This window comes from Manihot esculenta, chromosome 3 (genome assembly GCF_001659605.2).
Source record: "Manihot esculenta cultivar AM560-2 chromosome 3, M.esculenta_v8, whole genome shotgun sequence".
NCBI lineage: Eukaryota > Viridiplantae > Streptophyta > Magnoliopsida > Malpighiales > Euphorbiaceae > Manihot > Manihot esculenta.
In genome coordinates, this window is record NC_035163.2 from 28,481,384 (window position 1) to 28,496,076 (window position 14,693).

The window sequence follows — 14,693 nt, forward strand, 5'->3', positions numbered from 1 at the left end:
GTTTTATTTATAAGCCCCTTCTCTTATGCAGCTGAAAAACAAATCGGGCCATTTTCTTGAAGCTGATAAAGAAAGATGAGACCGATGCAGATGGACTTCTTCGCCGACATGGAGGAGCAGGGATCGACGGTGGCGATGGACGTAGACGACGTAGACCCACTCGAGATATTCGGCGAGGGCGTCATCAACGTCGACAACAAGCTTGCCGACGCTGATTTCTTCAACAATTTCGAGGACGATTTCGATGACTCGGACATCAATTGATCCTATCTTATTCCTTACCGCCACTGATTATGTACCTTTTCTTTTCTTTCTATCTTAGGAAAATTGAGGGGGAAGTAAGAGGAGAGAGGGTTTGCTTGAAAACTGTTTGTAGTTTGGATGATTATGTGCTTTAATTGAAGTGTGAAGTTACTTTGCCCTTGTTGATTTCCCCTTATTTTATACGCGTGGAAATATATGCGAGTTTTTTGGGGTTTCAGGTTTCTCTGAAATTTAACTAAAATGCGATTTTATCTAGTTATTCAGGAACTTTAGGTTAAAAGTGAAGCAAATGAGATGCACTTATTTTCTATGTTGATTTTTGTATTTATGGTGCAATAATCTCAGTTCTGATTAAACAATTCCACGAGAAACAAAAACATTATGGATGAATCTTCTTGCTTTCTATTGTTTATTTCTTGCTGGTTATGTACGAGGCTGACTTGTTTGCTTGTTTTCTTTTATTTATTTATTTTTTTTTAATTTTTTTTTTCTTGATGATAATCTGTATTCGGCTTTGGGTTCCAGGCATGAATTCTCAGCACCAACAATTATTTGCTGTTTAATACACTCTGGGTTTTGAATATCTTTGTATCTGGTTGTTGCTGTTTAGCTTAGCCGTGAATCATTTAATTTAGCGTAGTATTTTGAGGGATATGCTGAAAAGATGGTGTTTTCCTTATAAATGAAGTTCAATTTTGGCGTCCAGACTTGTAACCGTGTTCATTGTTGCCCAAAATTGAACTTTTTGGACAAATTAGCACACATCACTCGAGTCAGATCTTTGAAGCTAAATAATCTTCCCTTGTGTCACATCCACTACAAAGAAGCGTGAGCCAAAACAAAAATTCAGATCATGACCTCTCTCTAGTCCTCTTCCTTTGTTATTGTCATTGCAATACCCATAGCTCCCCCCTCCTACAGACGCTATTCACAAGCGCTTAGAGCTTCCCCTTACTTTTACAGTCATGGTGCCCGCAAATTCCCTCTTATAATAATGAAACTTGCTGCATTTTCTTCTTTGCAAACCTTAGACTTTTTTCCCTTGTGTGAAGATTGAAGGCAAGTAGCAGAGGCATCAATCTGATCTGATCGGGGAGAGCAAATGATACGGCGATTTTGGGCTGTGAATCACTGTCAGGGAAGGGGAAAGAGAAGCGAACCAGGTAAGGAAGGAGTTGCAACCCTAGAATTTCTAGCAGGGTTCTTGAATGGGGAGTACCCTGCAATTCTCAATGTGAATGAAGTGATGAAACCCTCACCTAGACATTCCTGTTAGCGGCTAAGATACAACTCTTTGAATTTTAGCGGTTTATGTATAAAGGGAGGCCTTGGCTTTTGTGCCTATGTGTGTGTTTAATTGATTTATTGGACTTTAGAGATTTGGTTGTTTATTGTTGATTATTGATTTAATAATGGTTGATTGTATTTTGCCTTGATTGTTCAAAATATGAGCTTGTGTTCGTTTTCTGTCATTCTTTGTTGTGTGCTTTTCATGCTTTCTAATTTCGGCTTAAATGAGCTGATTGGAATATTTATGTGCTAATTTGGCTGAAAATGCAATTTCTGTAGCATTGCGAATGGGCCAAATTGAAGTTTATCCCTTTTTCTATGTTATTTACAAGTTTTTGTCTACTAAGGTTATATTATTGAGTTGTCTCCTTTGTTACTAGCTCATTTATTGGTGAATTTTTAGTTTAGTTAATTATTAACATGCCTGCCAAGTTCTACTTTTTGTTGGATTTTTCTCACTATCTACAATAACATACAGCGTTGGCCATAGTGAAGTTTAGCCGACCATTAAATATTGGGCGATTAGTTCCATTGATTTTCATCGACTTCGACGTTCTATGTATCGAATAGGCAAACATCCAAAGCTACACACGGGAAAGCAAATAGCCAGATCATGAAGACTAGAAATCAAGGGCGCATACGACCGAACAGTTCTGCTAATTCTACTGCGTCAAATGTCTCGACAAAGGTGTCTTTCGAATTGACGACTTGTGGGAGACTTGCATGGTTTGGCTTTCGAATTGACATCTTGTGAGAAACTTGTTGCATGGTCGGCCGAGACTGGGGGCTGGCATCTACGCAAACAAATTCTAGTTTTGCGACATTAACCAATTCCTCAGTTACTCGACTATTAGGAGTACGACGGCGTTGGTCTGATACATCCTTGAAGAGAATTTGATGGCCTGTTGATACTGATATGGAGGAGATGAGATCACCTGGATGCCTTCCCATCATCACTTCCAAATGTTACCACTCCGAAGCTATAAACGTCGCATTTCTCATTTGCTTCGGTTATGTAGGCAAGCTCTGCCAAGGAAATAAATTAATCACTCTTTATGGGATTCTGATTAACATATCAAGTAATTACCCAATATGGTAAAAAAGGTTCATGAACCTAGGAATTGTGTACCTGGTGCAGCGTACCCAAATGTGCCTCCAAATGAAGTCCAATTGGATGAGGTAGGCTTCAAAATTCTAGCCGTACCGAAGTCAGATACATGAGCTGTACATTCACCATTCAACAAAACATGATTGCTTGATACGTCTCGATGAATTACAGGAGGAAAGCATTCGTGGTGCATGTAACATAGAGCATCTGCCACACCCTTTATGATATTAACTCTCTTTAACCAACCTAAATCTTCGGCTGATGCCTCATCTCTTAGTTCTTTTGCCAAGTTCGTTCCAGGAACTCATACAATACCCACAGAACTTCACAATGTTCCTGTGTCGCACTTCAGCCAAAGCCGTAATCTCACTTGTGAAACCTTGGAGATTGATCACACCGTCATCCAATTGGTGAAGTTTCTTCACGGCAACAACTTGACCAGTTGGCAGCTGACAGCTCAGCTTTATAAACACTCGCACTTCCTCCAACACCAATACAATACTTGGAGTCAAATGCCTCAGTCGCCTCAACGATGCTTTCGTGTACCATCTTTCCGTCGTATTCCAGTATTGTTGTGAAATTTTCGTTGAATACTTCTGATGGCTTATCTTTCTTCTTCTTCTTTTTGCGGTGAACAAATATTCCAAGTATGGCAAACTGCAGGATTACAATGCCTAAAACAGGTCCCATGATCAAGACCACTACTCCTTTGCTGTCTTCCTTCTAGATGTCATGAGGCAGTCCTTTAAAGCCGTGTTGTTGCCGCACAAATCTTTGTTGTTCTCAAGCATTTCTGTTGATGCCTTGCTGAAAGCTGGATTATTGGGGAGAGGACCCTAGCTTCCAATTGATTATTGGATATGTCAACAGATGTCAAGCTAACCATCTTACTGAAAGTTGACGGGATGGAGCCAGCAGAGAGATCATTATGGGAGATGTTTAACACTTATAAGCTGCGAAGGAAACCAAGCTTATAAGGCAATTCTCTTGTAAGCCTATTGTAGCTTAGATCAAGACTTCGAAGAGTGCGTAAATTGCGAATTTGGAAGGGAATGCTATTACTCAGGGTATTCTTACTTAAATTCAAGAAAATCAGCCTGGAGCACTTCTCTAGGAATAAGTCTGCCTAGACGATTTGCTGCCAGGTTAAGCTGCTCTAGATTTGATAGCATTCTCAGTTCTTTGTACGAATATTGCTTGACAACATATTATCACTGAACTCGAGAACCAATAATGGCATATTCCCCTGTTCTTTTGGGATCTCTCCTACCAGTTCATTGGAGGAGAGATCAAGCTCCTGCAATTGAGTTGCTAAGGAAATCGCTGTTGGTATGCTACCCGAAATCGTATTGTTGGAAATTTCCAGGCTTGCTAAATTTTTGCACTGCCCCCATAGGCCACCACACAATTTATTGTAACTCAGGATATACGCCGAAATCTTCTGACATGTTTCCTTCAAGTTGATTCCTTTCCAGCCTCACCCTAACTAAACTAGTGCAGTTCTTCAAGCTCTTGGGCATGGAACCTGTGATATTGTTTTCATTTGTGTCAACGTGCCAAGCATTCCTCCAAGGCATATATCTGGAGGTAAGTAGCCAGACAATTTTGTTGGAACTCACTCCCAAAAGTTTTAAAGATGTGAGATTATTCAGCTCTTGAGGGATTTGGGCACTGAGTTTATTTATGTTAAGACTCAGGTGACCAAGGGATCTGATTTTTCCTATTTCATGGGGGATAGGTCCTGAAAGCTCATTCTCGAATAGATTTATGATATTCAAGTTGCTTAAATTTCCAATGGAATCAGGTATCGGAAAGAAGGCCAACGTTAGATGGAATGTGTCCAAGACAGGTTGTTGTATCTCAAATCAAGGCTTGTCAAGGTTACTGTCCATAGAGTGAGTTGTTATGGAGATCAAACTGGAGTAGCTAGGTTGGGGAAGCAAAAAAGAATCATATAAATATATAGCATTTACAAAATATATTATTATTAGTATATAATTAAAATACAAATAAAGAATTCTAAGCATAATAAAATTCATATAAATAAATAGCATTAACAGAATAATTGTTGAACCATGATTGACAAAAAAATATTATATTCTTCTATTAATACAAGTAAACTCATACAAAATCACAAAATCTAACTTTTGGATAAAACAAAAATAAGTTAATTCGAAAAAATGTGGTTATTGTCTGATTAATTAATTGACTTTATTTTTACGAAAAAATTAAATTATTTTTTAAAAAAATTAAATTATTTTTTTATTTATAATTTTTACTTATAATAAATAAAATTTTAATACTATTAAAATAAACTATCAAAATAAAAAAATCAAAATTTTCTAATAAGAGTAAAATTTATAAATAATACTTTTTTATTACAATAAAATAAAATTATAAATAAAATAATTATCAATATAAATTTATATATATGCTGAAAAATTATTAATATTTTTCGAATTATAAATGACTACACATAATTATTTTGAGTAAAATAAAATATAAATTATCTTGTATTTATATTAAATTTTAACTGAAAAAATTATAGAATAATTAAAAGAGTATGCAATTTATTAAGAACGTGACTTATAAAAAAATATCAAAATTTTATTTTAAAATTAGCTAACAATTATATGTTTATTTTAATTTTTTTATTATATATAAAGTTTATATAAATTTGTAATTATTGATTTTTTTGTATTTAAACTCCTAATTAAGTTTTGTTTTATTATATTTAATTAAAATAAAAAAATTACTTTCACATTATAAAACTGAAAAATTAAAATAATGATTTTAATGTGTGATGTAATTTTAAATATTTATTTTAAAATAAACTTAAAAAACCTTTTATATCCTTTTTAAGTTGATTTTCTGTAAAAATTAATTATAAAATAAAAAAACTACTCTCACAATATAAAACTGAAAATTTAAAATAATGATTTTAGTATGAGTGGTAATATTAGATATTTAAAAAAATCTAAAAAAATAAATTGATTTGTATAAAAATTTTGGAAATAAAAAAAAACTTTACTTTCATATTGTAAAGCTGAAAAATCATAATAATGCTTTTAACATGATGGAACAAGAATATTTTGAAAAAATAAACTGAAAAACCCATTTTCCCTTTTAAATTTATTTAAAAAATAATAAAATTTTAGATTGAGAATTATAATATATCATATTTAAAGTGAAAATAAAATATAATCTCTAATTTATTTATACTTTATAGTATAATTTACAAATTTATTATTCACATAATTCAGCAATTATAAATTTTTTTAGTATAATTAAAATAGAAAATAATAACTATATGGGATATAGAATAACATAAAAGAATTAGTACTTAATAAATTATTCACCTCATGAAAAATGTTGGACTAAATAAGAGAATTATATTATTGCTTAATTCAATTCAAAAATTAATTAATAATGTGAAATCTTAAAAAAATTCTTGCTTTTTTATAATTATTTTAATAAATTTTATTTATTAGCAACTTAAAATTTTTATACTAAATTTTAATTTTTTATTTTATACATAAATGTAAGTTTAATTTTATATTAAACATTGGAATAAATTTTCAATTTCAATATACCTAATGTCAAACCCTAATCCACGAATCTGGGCCGGAAAAGGGTTTGGTGATTCTATCGGAAAATGAGGTCATTTCTTGATTTCCATATGCTCCAACAGATGAAGACCAGAAGTTGCACATTGACTTATTCATCATTTCTTGGTCTAAGCCAGCTTGTAAGCTCCTCCCAGCAATCTGCCACAGTATTACCTGAAATAAGCGTTGATCTGATGGGGATAGGTGAGGTAAACCAAATTGCAGCTGCTCTGGGACATTCGAAGAAGATGTGCTTGCAAGACTCAGTATTCCCACAGAAGCGACATTCCCGTGGGACTGAGGGAATACGCCTGTGAATATCCTTATTTGAAGGAAGCTTTTCCTTTAACATACTCCATAGGAAAATGGATAATTTGCTAGGCAACTTGATGTTCCAGACTTTCCTCCAGAAGGATTCGAGTCTTTGATTTGCGGTTGGCCCGTGACGAGCAATGTTACTATTTTAGCTCAAACCACGAAGCTGGCGAGCTATGTGGTATCCCGACTTAGATTCTTCGCCTATCATAATGCCAAATTCAGTTATATAAATTTATTGTTGGGCTAAATCAATAATTAGGGAAGTATGTGAAATATTAATTTCCTTGCAAAAGCAGCCAAATTTTATTAACCACCAGTTGAACTGCAACTTGCAGCCTTACCCTATTGCCTAACAAGAAAGTGGGTAACATGGATAGACGTGTCTCATTAATCATTATAGACGCATATTTTGGCTGCTTCTTCTCATGTACATAATAAATAATAATAAAAATAAATAAATAAAAAATGGCACGTAATCATGGGCAAGCACATAAAGATTCAATATTTTTAGATGCGTATTACCAGTTCCAACTTTATTGCATCTCAAGATTCTCTCCTCTTCCTTAGGAGAGGGGCCCAAGAGAATAGCTACAAGACATGACCTAAATCAATCCCAACTCAAGTGGAGCTTTGTCAAAAACATCACACATCTTCCAATTTCAATTGGTTGCTCATTTCAGTACAATTCCATTCCATTACCTCACCGGAATTCAAGCCATTCAAAAGTTTCTAATCAAAAAAGCAATTCCACCATTTTCCCAAGACTTTTGCAAAAGCTCTTCACCTTCTTCCTTTCATTAAAATTAAAAACATAAACTGATATTAAAGGGTAATTTATTTATTACACATTTATATATACAGAAACAAAAATATCATCTTCTTTATGTTATGTCAACATAGAAAAATAAGGATAGAAAACAAACCAATCTAGCCCAAACATTCATTATCCCCACCAGGCAGCCACCACCCACCCATCAAATGCTTATTTTTTCTTGCACAAAATCTAGAAGATAATATTTAATAATTCCCAAAAATCTAAACACTTGATGAATTAGGAGTTGTGGCTGATGGTTCAATTTGCATTAACTTGATTCCATGCCTTTGAGACTCATCTTCATCATGGTAAATGTAAGCGAACCCACCATGCCGGGTCAGATCCATACCCGCCATCTCATCATCAGCTGAGATTCTTAAAAGTTTAAGCTTGTGAAGAATGTAAAACAATGGACCCATAGTGGCACTAACCCACCCAGTAATCACAAGAATTTGTATGACGTGAGCAGCCAATAGCTTTCCATCTCCACCCATGAACAACCCGTGTGGTCGACCCGGCTTGTAAACCTGAGCCACGTACTTCTCTCTGGCAAATAACGCCGTGAATATCACTCCCCAAGCGCCACAACCACCGTGAAGCTGGGCAGCCTCTAGTGGATCATCGAACTTTAACTTCTCAGCCAACTTGTTGCAGCCTATTAATACCAAAGCAGCAACGAACCCGCAGATTATTGCAGCCCATGGATCAACGACGGAGCAACCAGAAGTAATGGCAGCGAAACCACCAAGCAAACCATTGCACACATCTGTTACATTCCAGTGGCCTGATAAAATCCTTTTCCCAAAAAGAGTGGTCAAGGCTGCAGTGCAACCTGCTAGGGTAGTGGTAACGGCAGTTCGACCAACTGCACTCCATTGACCATTATAGCTGCCATCGGCGTAAACTACTAGGATTTTGTTGAAAGACCCAGGATTGAACCCGTACCACCCAAACCAGAGCAAGAAAGTGCCGAGAACCACCAGAGAAGCGCTGTGCCCACGCAAAGAAATGGCCCTGCCAGAATGGTCAAAACGGCCAATTCTTGGGCCTTCAATTAGAGCGCCCCATAACCCAGCAATACCTCCCACCATATGCACCACCCCAGATCCTGCGAAATCGATGACTCCACTACCAAATAAGAGATCATTAGTTTTGAAAGCAGAAGCCCATCCATCGGCAGACCAGAACCAATGAGAAACAACTGGGTAAACAAACCCGGTTAGAAAGGAGGAGTATATTAAATAAGCCACAAACTGAGTTCTTTCAGCGATGGAGCCGCTAGTAATCCCAGCTGCGGCTATAGCAAAAGCCCACTGGTAGAGAAAATTACTGTAGTCGAAATCTTGGGAAGGGACGGCCTTGAGGCCGAAGTAATGCTTGCCAATAAAGCCATTCGCTGAGCCACCGGTACCGAAGGCAAAAGCGAAACCGAAGAGATAATAGAAAAGGCCGCCAGTAGCGGCGTCAAGGACGTTAGTGAGCATGATGTTCATGGTGTTCTTTGCCCGAACAGAGCCTGCACAAAGCATGGCAAAGCCTAACTGCATGGCAAAAACGAGATAGGCGGAGAATAGGAGGTAGGTACTGTCGATGGCATATTTGGCAGCGGAGTAGTTGTTCTCGGAGGTGTTGAAGCGAGAACAGATGAAGTCAGCAGCGGCAGTGGAGTTTGTGATGTTGGGGCCGAAAAGCTGGGCCAAATCGTTGGCTGAGCAGGCCATGGAAACAGAGGAGGCAGAGAAACTCAAAGAACTAAATGCGTAGAGTTGGGAAAAAAGAGAAAGAGTCTTCTTGGAGAGAGGACAAGTGGTTGGAGAAATAGTGGGAATTCATTTATATTTTGGGAATATGTATTAAAAAGAAAAAATATTAATTTTTATTTTTTCCTTTCTAAAATTTTTTATTTCACATATTATAATAATAATAATTTTTTTTTTCTAAACAATATGATTAAATTACAATACATATAACTATTATAGACCAAAGTCATGGTTGTAAGATCCAAATATAGCCATAGGGGTCAAAAGGGAGTGGAAAATTTTTCCCTTTCACATTATTATTATTATAAACGACGTTTCATATTAATTTGAGTGGTCCTTTCTCTAAGAAAATGTCACTGCCCTAGAGGGATGTTTTTGGTATTCAGTTGACAATTGATTTTGATTCATATTTAGGATGCTGATGTTTTGGAGCAACTCATTTTAAATTTTATAAAAAATTTAGACCGAAATTAACTAATAAAAAAATTTGAATTTACCATTTGGCCATGATTATAATAACATTTTTTTTTATAAAAAAATAAAAAAAAGGCACACTACTTCCTCACATGTTTCTCCTGGAAACGGTGAAAGAGATGGGGAAGAATCTGGAGACCATTCATTAGAACCGATGGCTGAATAGTTGCCAGATTCTTGTATTTTTCACAAACCCAATCTCTGTTTGGCAAAAGGCCAAGCAGAAGAGAATGAGTGGCTCATGCATTCTTCCTCCAGTTACTTGCTCCATCATTCCACATGGACACATAACTTCACCACCTTCACAAAATTGTTGAAAATAAAACTTCTTATAATGTTAAAGCTTTTGTGGTTAAGAATGACGAGGATGTGCTCAAATTCCATTCAAACATGACCATTTCTTGTTAACATTCCATACACGAGAGAAAAATTAGTGAAAAAAATAATATTTTTCTAATAAAAAAATATGTTTTAAATATAAATTATTTTTCATCAACTAAACGGAGGCCAAAGTCTAAAAAATTTTGCATTGGTGTAATTGTAAACGCTGTGCGAGTTACGAAGAAGGAAAAAAATAGCATCAAGATGAAGAAGAGGCATCACGTCCGGAGGAGGCTGCTGGAAAAACTGCACTCCAGCAATCAACAATCTTATTCGTCATAGTATCTGCACACACATTCATTGAACGTGAAGCATGGCTAATATGAACAGCCCAATTACGAGCCAACAGCTTCCGTATCACGCCCACCACTCCAGCATTCTAGCCATACCTGGAAAGGAGCCATCTCCCGCCGAATATGGTCAATCAACTTTTAATTTTGTCTGGAATTTATATCGATTTTTCCGCAAAGTGCAAGGCCGTTTCGGAGATGACGAGTGTCGTAGATTAAAGCAGAAAATCCTTCCGGAATTGATTTCTTGTATCGTATTGAGAAGTGGAGTCCCGGTAAGCAGCGAAAAGCTTATGAGGTATGAGATTATCCTTGATTCTGAGCACCAGGGCCTCGATCGCCTTAAAAATTTTAGGAGTTAACTGTGGTGCAGGCGCAGTAGAGCTGTGTGGGTTTCTCGATTCAAAGAAAATAAGGTAAAGTTTCAATGCTCAACCTCTTTTTATTTAAGATTTTTCTGTTTTATTTGCAAATGTTCCTTTGTCCGAGTTTATTATGTTCGTTACTCAGATGTTGCTTTCCCTTTTCTACAATGTAGGATGATTCTTGATCTTTCCCGTTACTGGAATTTTTGGATTGTTCAAGTGGTGAGCTGAGGTGGATAGTTGAGTCTGTAGGATGATTCTTGATCTTTCCCGTTACTGGAATTTTTGGATTGTTCAAGTGGTGAGCTGAGGTGGATAGTTGAGTCTGATATCTCCTATTAGAATCTAATCTATTCATGCTTGATTTGTAAGAGTATTGAATAGCGTATGAGAATAACCTAACTACCGAGTTTGTGAAGATATTCTAGTTTTAGTGTGAGAAATGGTCCTTGCTATGCTTTTCCTTCATTTTCTTCTTTGGAGTTATAAACCAGACCCAGCTCATGTCCTGCGTATCTGTTCAACTTGGGATTTGCTGCCTAATGAGGTCATGATTGCTGGTGATGGTCTTGAAGATGATGTAATCCTGATCTTTTTGAAATTTATTTGTCAAAGACTTTGATTTCTGCCTTTTTCTTTTGGTCTTCGAAACTTATTTCAAGTGGGAAGTTTTTCTACACATCACAAATAACGGTCCGATCACATGGGGAATGTGTTTTCTTGCTCCAGTTAGACCATATTTTTCTAGTTCTGATAAGTTGGGCGTTTGTGATATTGATGAATTATTCTGCTTATATGATTATTGATTGTGGATATCACAATTTTACAGATCACTTGTGGGAAAAGGAAACTAGCCGGAACATTCACATGCTTGCTGGATGAAGAAGGGAGATAGAGTTCTGCTGATTTCGCCAACTTAGATGTAGAACCAGATTTTTAAAATATCTTCTCTGTATGAAGTTCATTCTCTACTGGAGGCAAATTTTGATTTAAACCCATGATTTTCAGTAATAGAAAATTTGACACTTGAGAGTCGAAACTCTGCTTCACCAAAGGATCACTTATAATTAGAAAAGAAGGATCCCTAAAGAAAAGGCGTTATTAGAAAGATTCTGCCGTACTGATTTGCTCATGTTCGCATTCTCATGTATGGTGTAAGAAGGCTATTGGGTATTTTGCTGGACGGTGGAGGAAAAAAAAAATTTTAAGCGCCCACCGTGGGGCTCGAACCCACGACCACAAGGTTAAGAGCCTTGCGCTCTACCGACTGAGCTAGACGGGCTTTTGATCATATTTGCAATCTTACATATAGATATCTTAATCTTGCTGCACGGTGGAAATTAAAACAAAAACGCCCACCGTGGGGCTCGAACCCACGACCACAAGGTTAAGAGCCTTGCGCTCTACCGACTGAGCTAGACGGGCTTGCATATTGGATTATCAACTAATTTTTAAATCATAGTGTTGTTAACATGATCGTTTAAATTGGCGCCAAAACTTGGAATTTTGCCTTATTCAGATTATAGATCAACTAACCTGATGGCGTTTTATCTTACAGTTGGCTATCCAGTAGACACTAAAGCCCCTTTAAAGTCCACTTCTCTCACTTCCTGCAGGGAGAACTGATCGAAAGAGAGAGCACAGAGTGGTAAAAATTCAAGAAAATGAGTGAAGAAGGTCAAAAGCTGGAAATCCCCCCCACAACCAACAATAATGGCAAAAGCATACCCGAAAATCTCTCTGAAGAATCCATCGATTTCGCTCTTCTCCGCCTTGATAGCTTCAATTCATCGCCTAATACCACTACCACTTCTGCCGCGGCCACAAACTTCCATACTCCCTGCATTGCCTGTGGCTGCTCCGGCTCTTCTGTTCCTTCCACTAACGTCTTTTCGTCCGCCAACAAACGCCGCTCTCCTGAATCCACTACTCCTTTCTTGAACCCTCAAGATCAAATCCCCAAAAAACCAAAGAAACTCTTTCTTGAACCCCATGAGAACACCAAGGCAACATCTACTGGTCCTTCACTCAGTGATTTCTCCAAGATCACCCTCCCTTGCATCTCATCCGTGTTTAATTTTGGACCCGCCAAACCGACTCACGCAAACTCCCTTCCCGTCCTACGCCGCTGCCATTCCGATCCTTACAACCCTCCAGTGGCAGGAACGGACACTCTTTCTGGGGCCGGCACTGGTTCTGCAGCAAGCCTGCTGCCACAATCACCACCAGAGAGCGCCAAGACGGTTGGGGCGATCGCTGTGTCGACGCCCGGGTCAAAGGCAACTGCTTCTCTGCCACCACGGCCGCCGATACTCAGGAGAACTGTGTCGGACCCATCATCTAACAAAAGCTTTTCGCCGTCATCGAGTTCTGACGATATTACCGTTGAAGACAGTCCCCAATATAAGGTTTGCAGTGGTTGCTAAGTTTCATTAGGGATTCTGAACTTCTGCTGCGCTTGGGTCAATTTGCTATTTCTTTTCTTTTCTTTCTTTCTTTCTCTATCTTTTTAGTAAGTCTTGATAATTTGGCTAAGATTATGTTGATGCTATGTGATTTGACTATGGGTATATTGTTGGGATTTACAATGGTATTTGAGATGTTGTTACGGATCTCAATATGGATTAGTGTTTTCTTTTAATAAGATTTTTGGCATTCTTTTGTTAATGTGGATCTTTTGATAACTTGGTTTAATTTAAGTGGGCCGATGACAGTGGCTGAGGAAGATGAGAGATTGCATGAAGGAAATGAATCAGTGGTGTGGTGAACTTATGCAGGATGGAGTGATGGGTGAAGAGGAAGAAGAAGATAAAGGCACTCGAGGCAATACTGCCAATGCAATTAAGGTATATATAATGGTTATTTCCGCTGCCAAAAAAATTGTATGAGAGTGAAAACGAATGAAAATAAATTTTGAATCTCATGTCTAATTTCTGCTTAGTTATTGTATGGACCTGGAATTCCTAAATTATGGAAACCCCCACGATTCAGAATTTTGATGTGTTCATTCTTAAAGTTTTTGCTTTTTATGCTGTTGCGGTGTTCTTTTTTTTTTTTTCCCTCTCTTTCTTGCAGGCTGGTTCAGTGGCAGAATATGAAGAAGCCGTTTGTGTTGAGAGAACTGGGGAGTGCTTAGTTGTCCACTTTAAGTGCCCCTGTGGCAAAGGCTATCAGATTCTTCTCTCTGGAAGAGAGTGCTACTACAAGCTCATTTAGTAGCACCTAAGTGGCCCAGTATGCTGATTCCTGATCCTGATCCTGGGAGAGTACTCATTCTTTTTAGATTTGAATTCTCTACTAAAATTCTTAGATGAATCCATTTCATTTACTATATACTAATCTTTTTGGGTCTCTCCTTTCTGTTTTTAGAGGATAGCTTCTTCTGGTAAAGTACTAATCCTTAGATTAGACTAAATTCTATCATCCTTCGGAATTAAAATTCTTTTTGGGATTGATACTGGTCCATCCTACCCATTTCTGTATAGTCATCAGATGTCTAGGCCTTAGGGTCCCTGTCCTTTTTGTACCATTCTTTGGGAATTAAAATGATGTTCTCTTAAATTTGAATGTCAGCTTAGATGATTACTGTTCATCTCTGTACCGTGTCTAACCGAGATAGATAGGATATGCCAGGGCCGCTCTCCGTTGATTGTATTCTAAAGGTGGGGAACAAATAATCCATGAAGTTGAAGGGTGATGTTGGGTGTACAGTTGATGTATGTACTCTGTTGGAATTCTTCCAGGGAATGATTAATGAATGAATTTTACTGGTTTTGGCGTGTGAAAGTTTGAATCAAGTTTATTTTGTCCTTTTCTCATGCCTGATTTTTGTGTGTTTCTGTTTTAGATTGTCATCCTTTGATGATTGTGAAATATGATTTATCTTTTATGTTGTTTCTTTAACCACAAAGGTAATAGTCATTTCTTGATATAAGACTATTCATAACATAAAAGATAAAATCATATTTTTGTGTGCTTCATGTTGTTTCTTTAACCACAAAAAAGCATTCAAAAAACTATT

General features: G+C 37.1%; 3 protein-coding genes, 2 non-coding genes and 1 pseudogene across 5 annotated transcripts; 2 read left to right on the top strand and 4 right to left on the bottom strand.

Moving 5' to 3' along the window:
* The first annotated feature begins 25 nt into the window (after positions 1-25).
* On the top strand, positions 26-423 carry LOC122723372 (small acidic protein 1). The gene has a single exon (XM_043955490.1). The coding sequence runs from the start codon at positions 76-78 to the stop codon at positions 262-264; it is 189 nt and encodes a 62-aa protein (XP_043811425.1). The 5' UTR covers positions 26-75; the 3' UTR covers positions 265-423.
* Positions 424-2,181: 1,758 nt separating this feature from the next.
* On the bottom strand, positions 2,182-3,352 carry LOC122723322 (annotated as a pseudogene).
* A 4,053-nt stretch (positions 3,353-7,405) lies between these two features.
* On the bottom strand, positions 7,406-9,236 carry LOC110610509 (ammonium transporter 1 member 1). The gene has a single exon (XM_021750454.2). It carries the CDS (start codon positions 9,121-9,123, stop codon positions 7,624-7,626), a length of 1,500 nt encoding a protein of 499 aa, XP_021606146.1. The 5' UTR covers positions 9,124-9,236; the 3' UTR covers positions 7,406-7,623.
* A 2,645-nt stretch (positions 9,237-11,881) lies between these two features.
* TRNAK-CUU lies at positions 11,882-11,954 on the bottom strand. The gene has a single exon. It is a non-coding gene; the product is annotated as a tRNA-Lys (tRNA).
* A 70-nt stretch (positions 11,955-12,024) lies between these two features.
* On the bottom strand, positions 12,025-12,097 carry TRNAK-CUU. Its single transcript has one exon. It is a non-coding gene; the product is annotated as a tRNA-Lys (tRNA).
* A 78-nt stretch (positions 12,098-12,175) lies between these two features.
* LOC110611961 (mucin-5AC) lies at positions 12,176-14,458 on the top strand. Its single transcript, XM_021752551.2, has 3 exons — positions 12,176-13,080; positions 13,387-13,518; positions 13,748-14,458. The coding sequence occupies exons 1-3, from the start codon at positions 12,337-12,339 to the stop codon at positions 13,886-13,888; spliced, it is 1,017 nt and encodes a 338-aa protein (XP_021608243.1). The 5' UTR covers positions 12,176-12,336; the 3' UTR covers positions 13,889-14,458.
* The last annotated feature ends 235 nt before the right edge of the window (positions 14,459-14,693 follow it).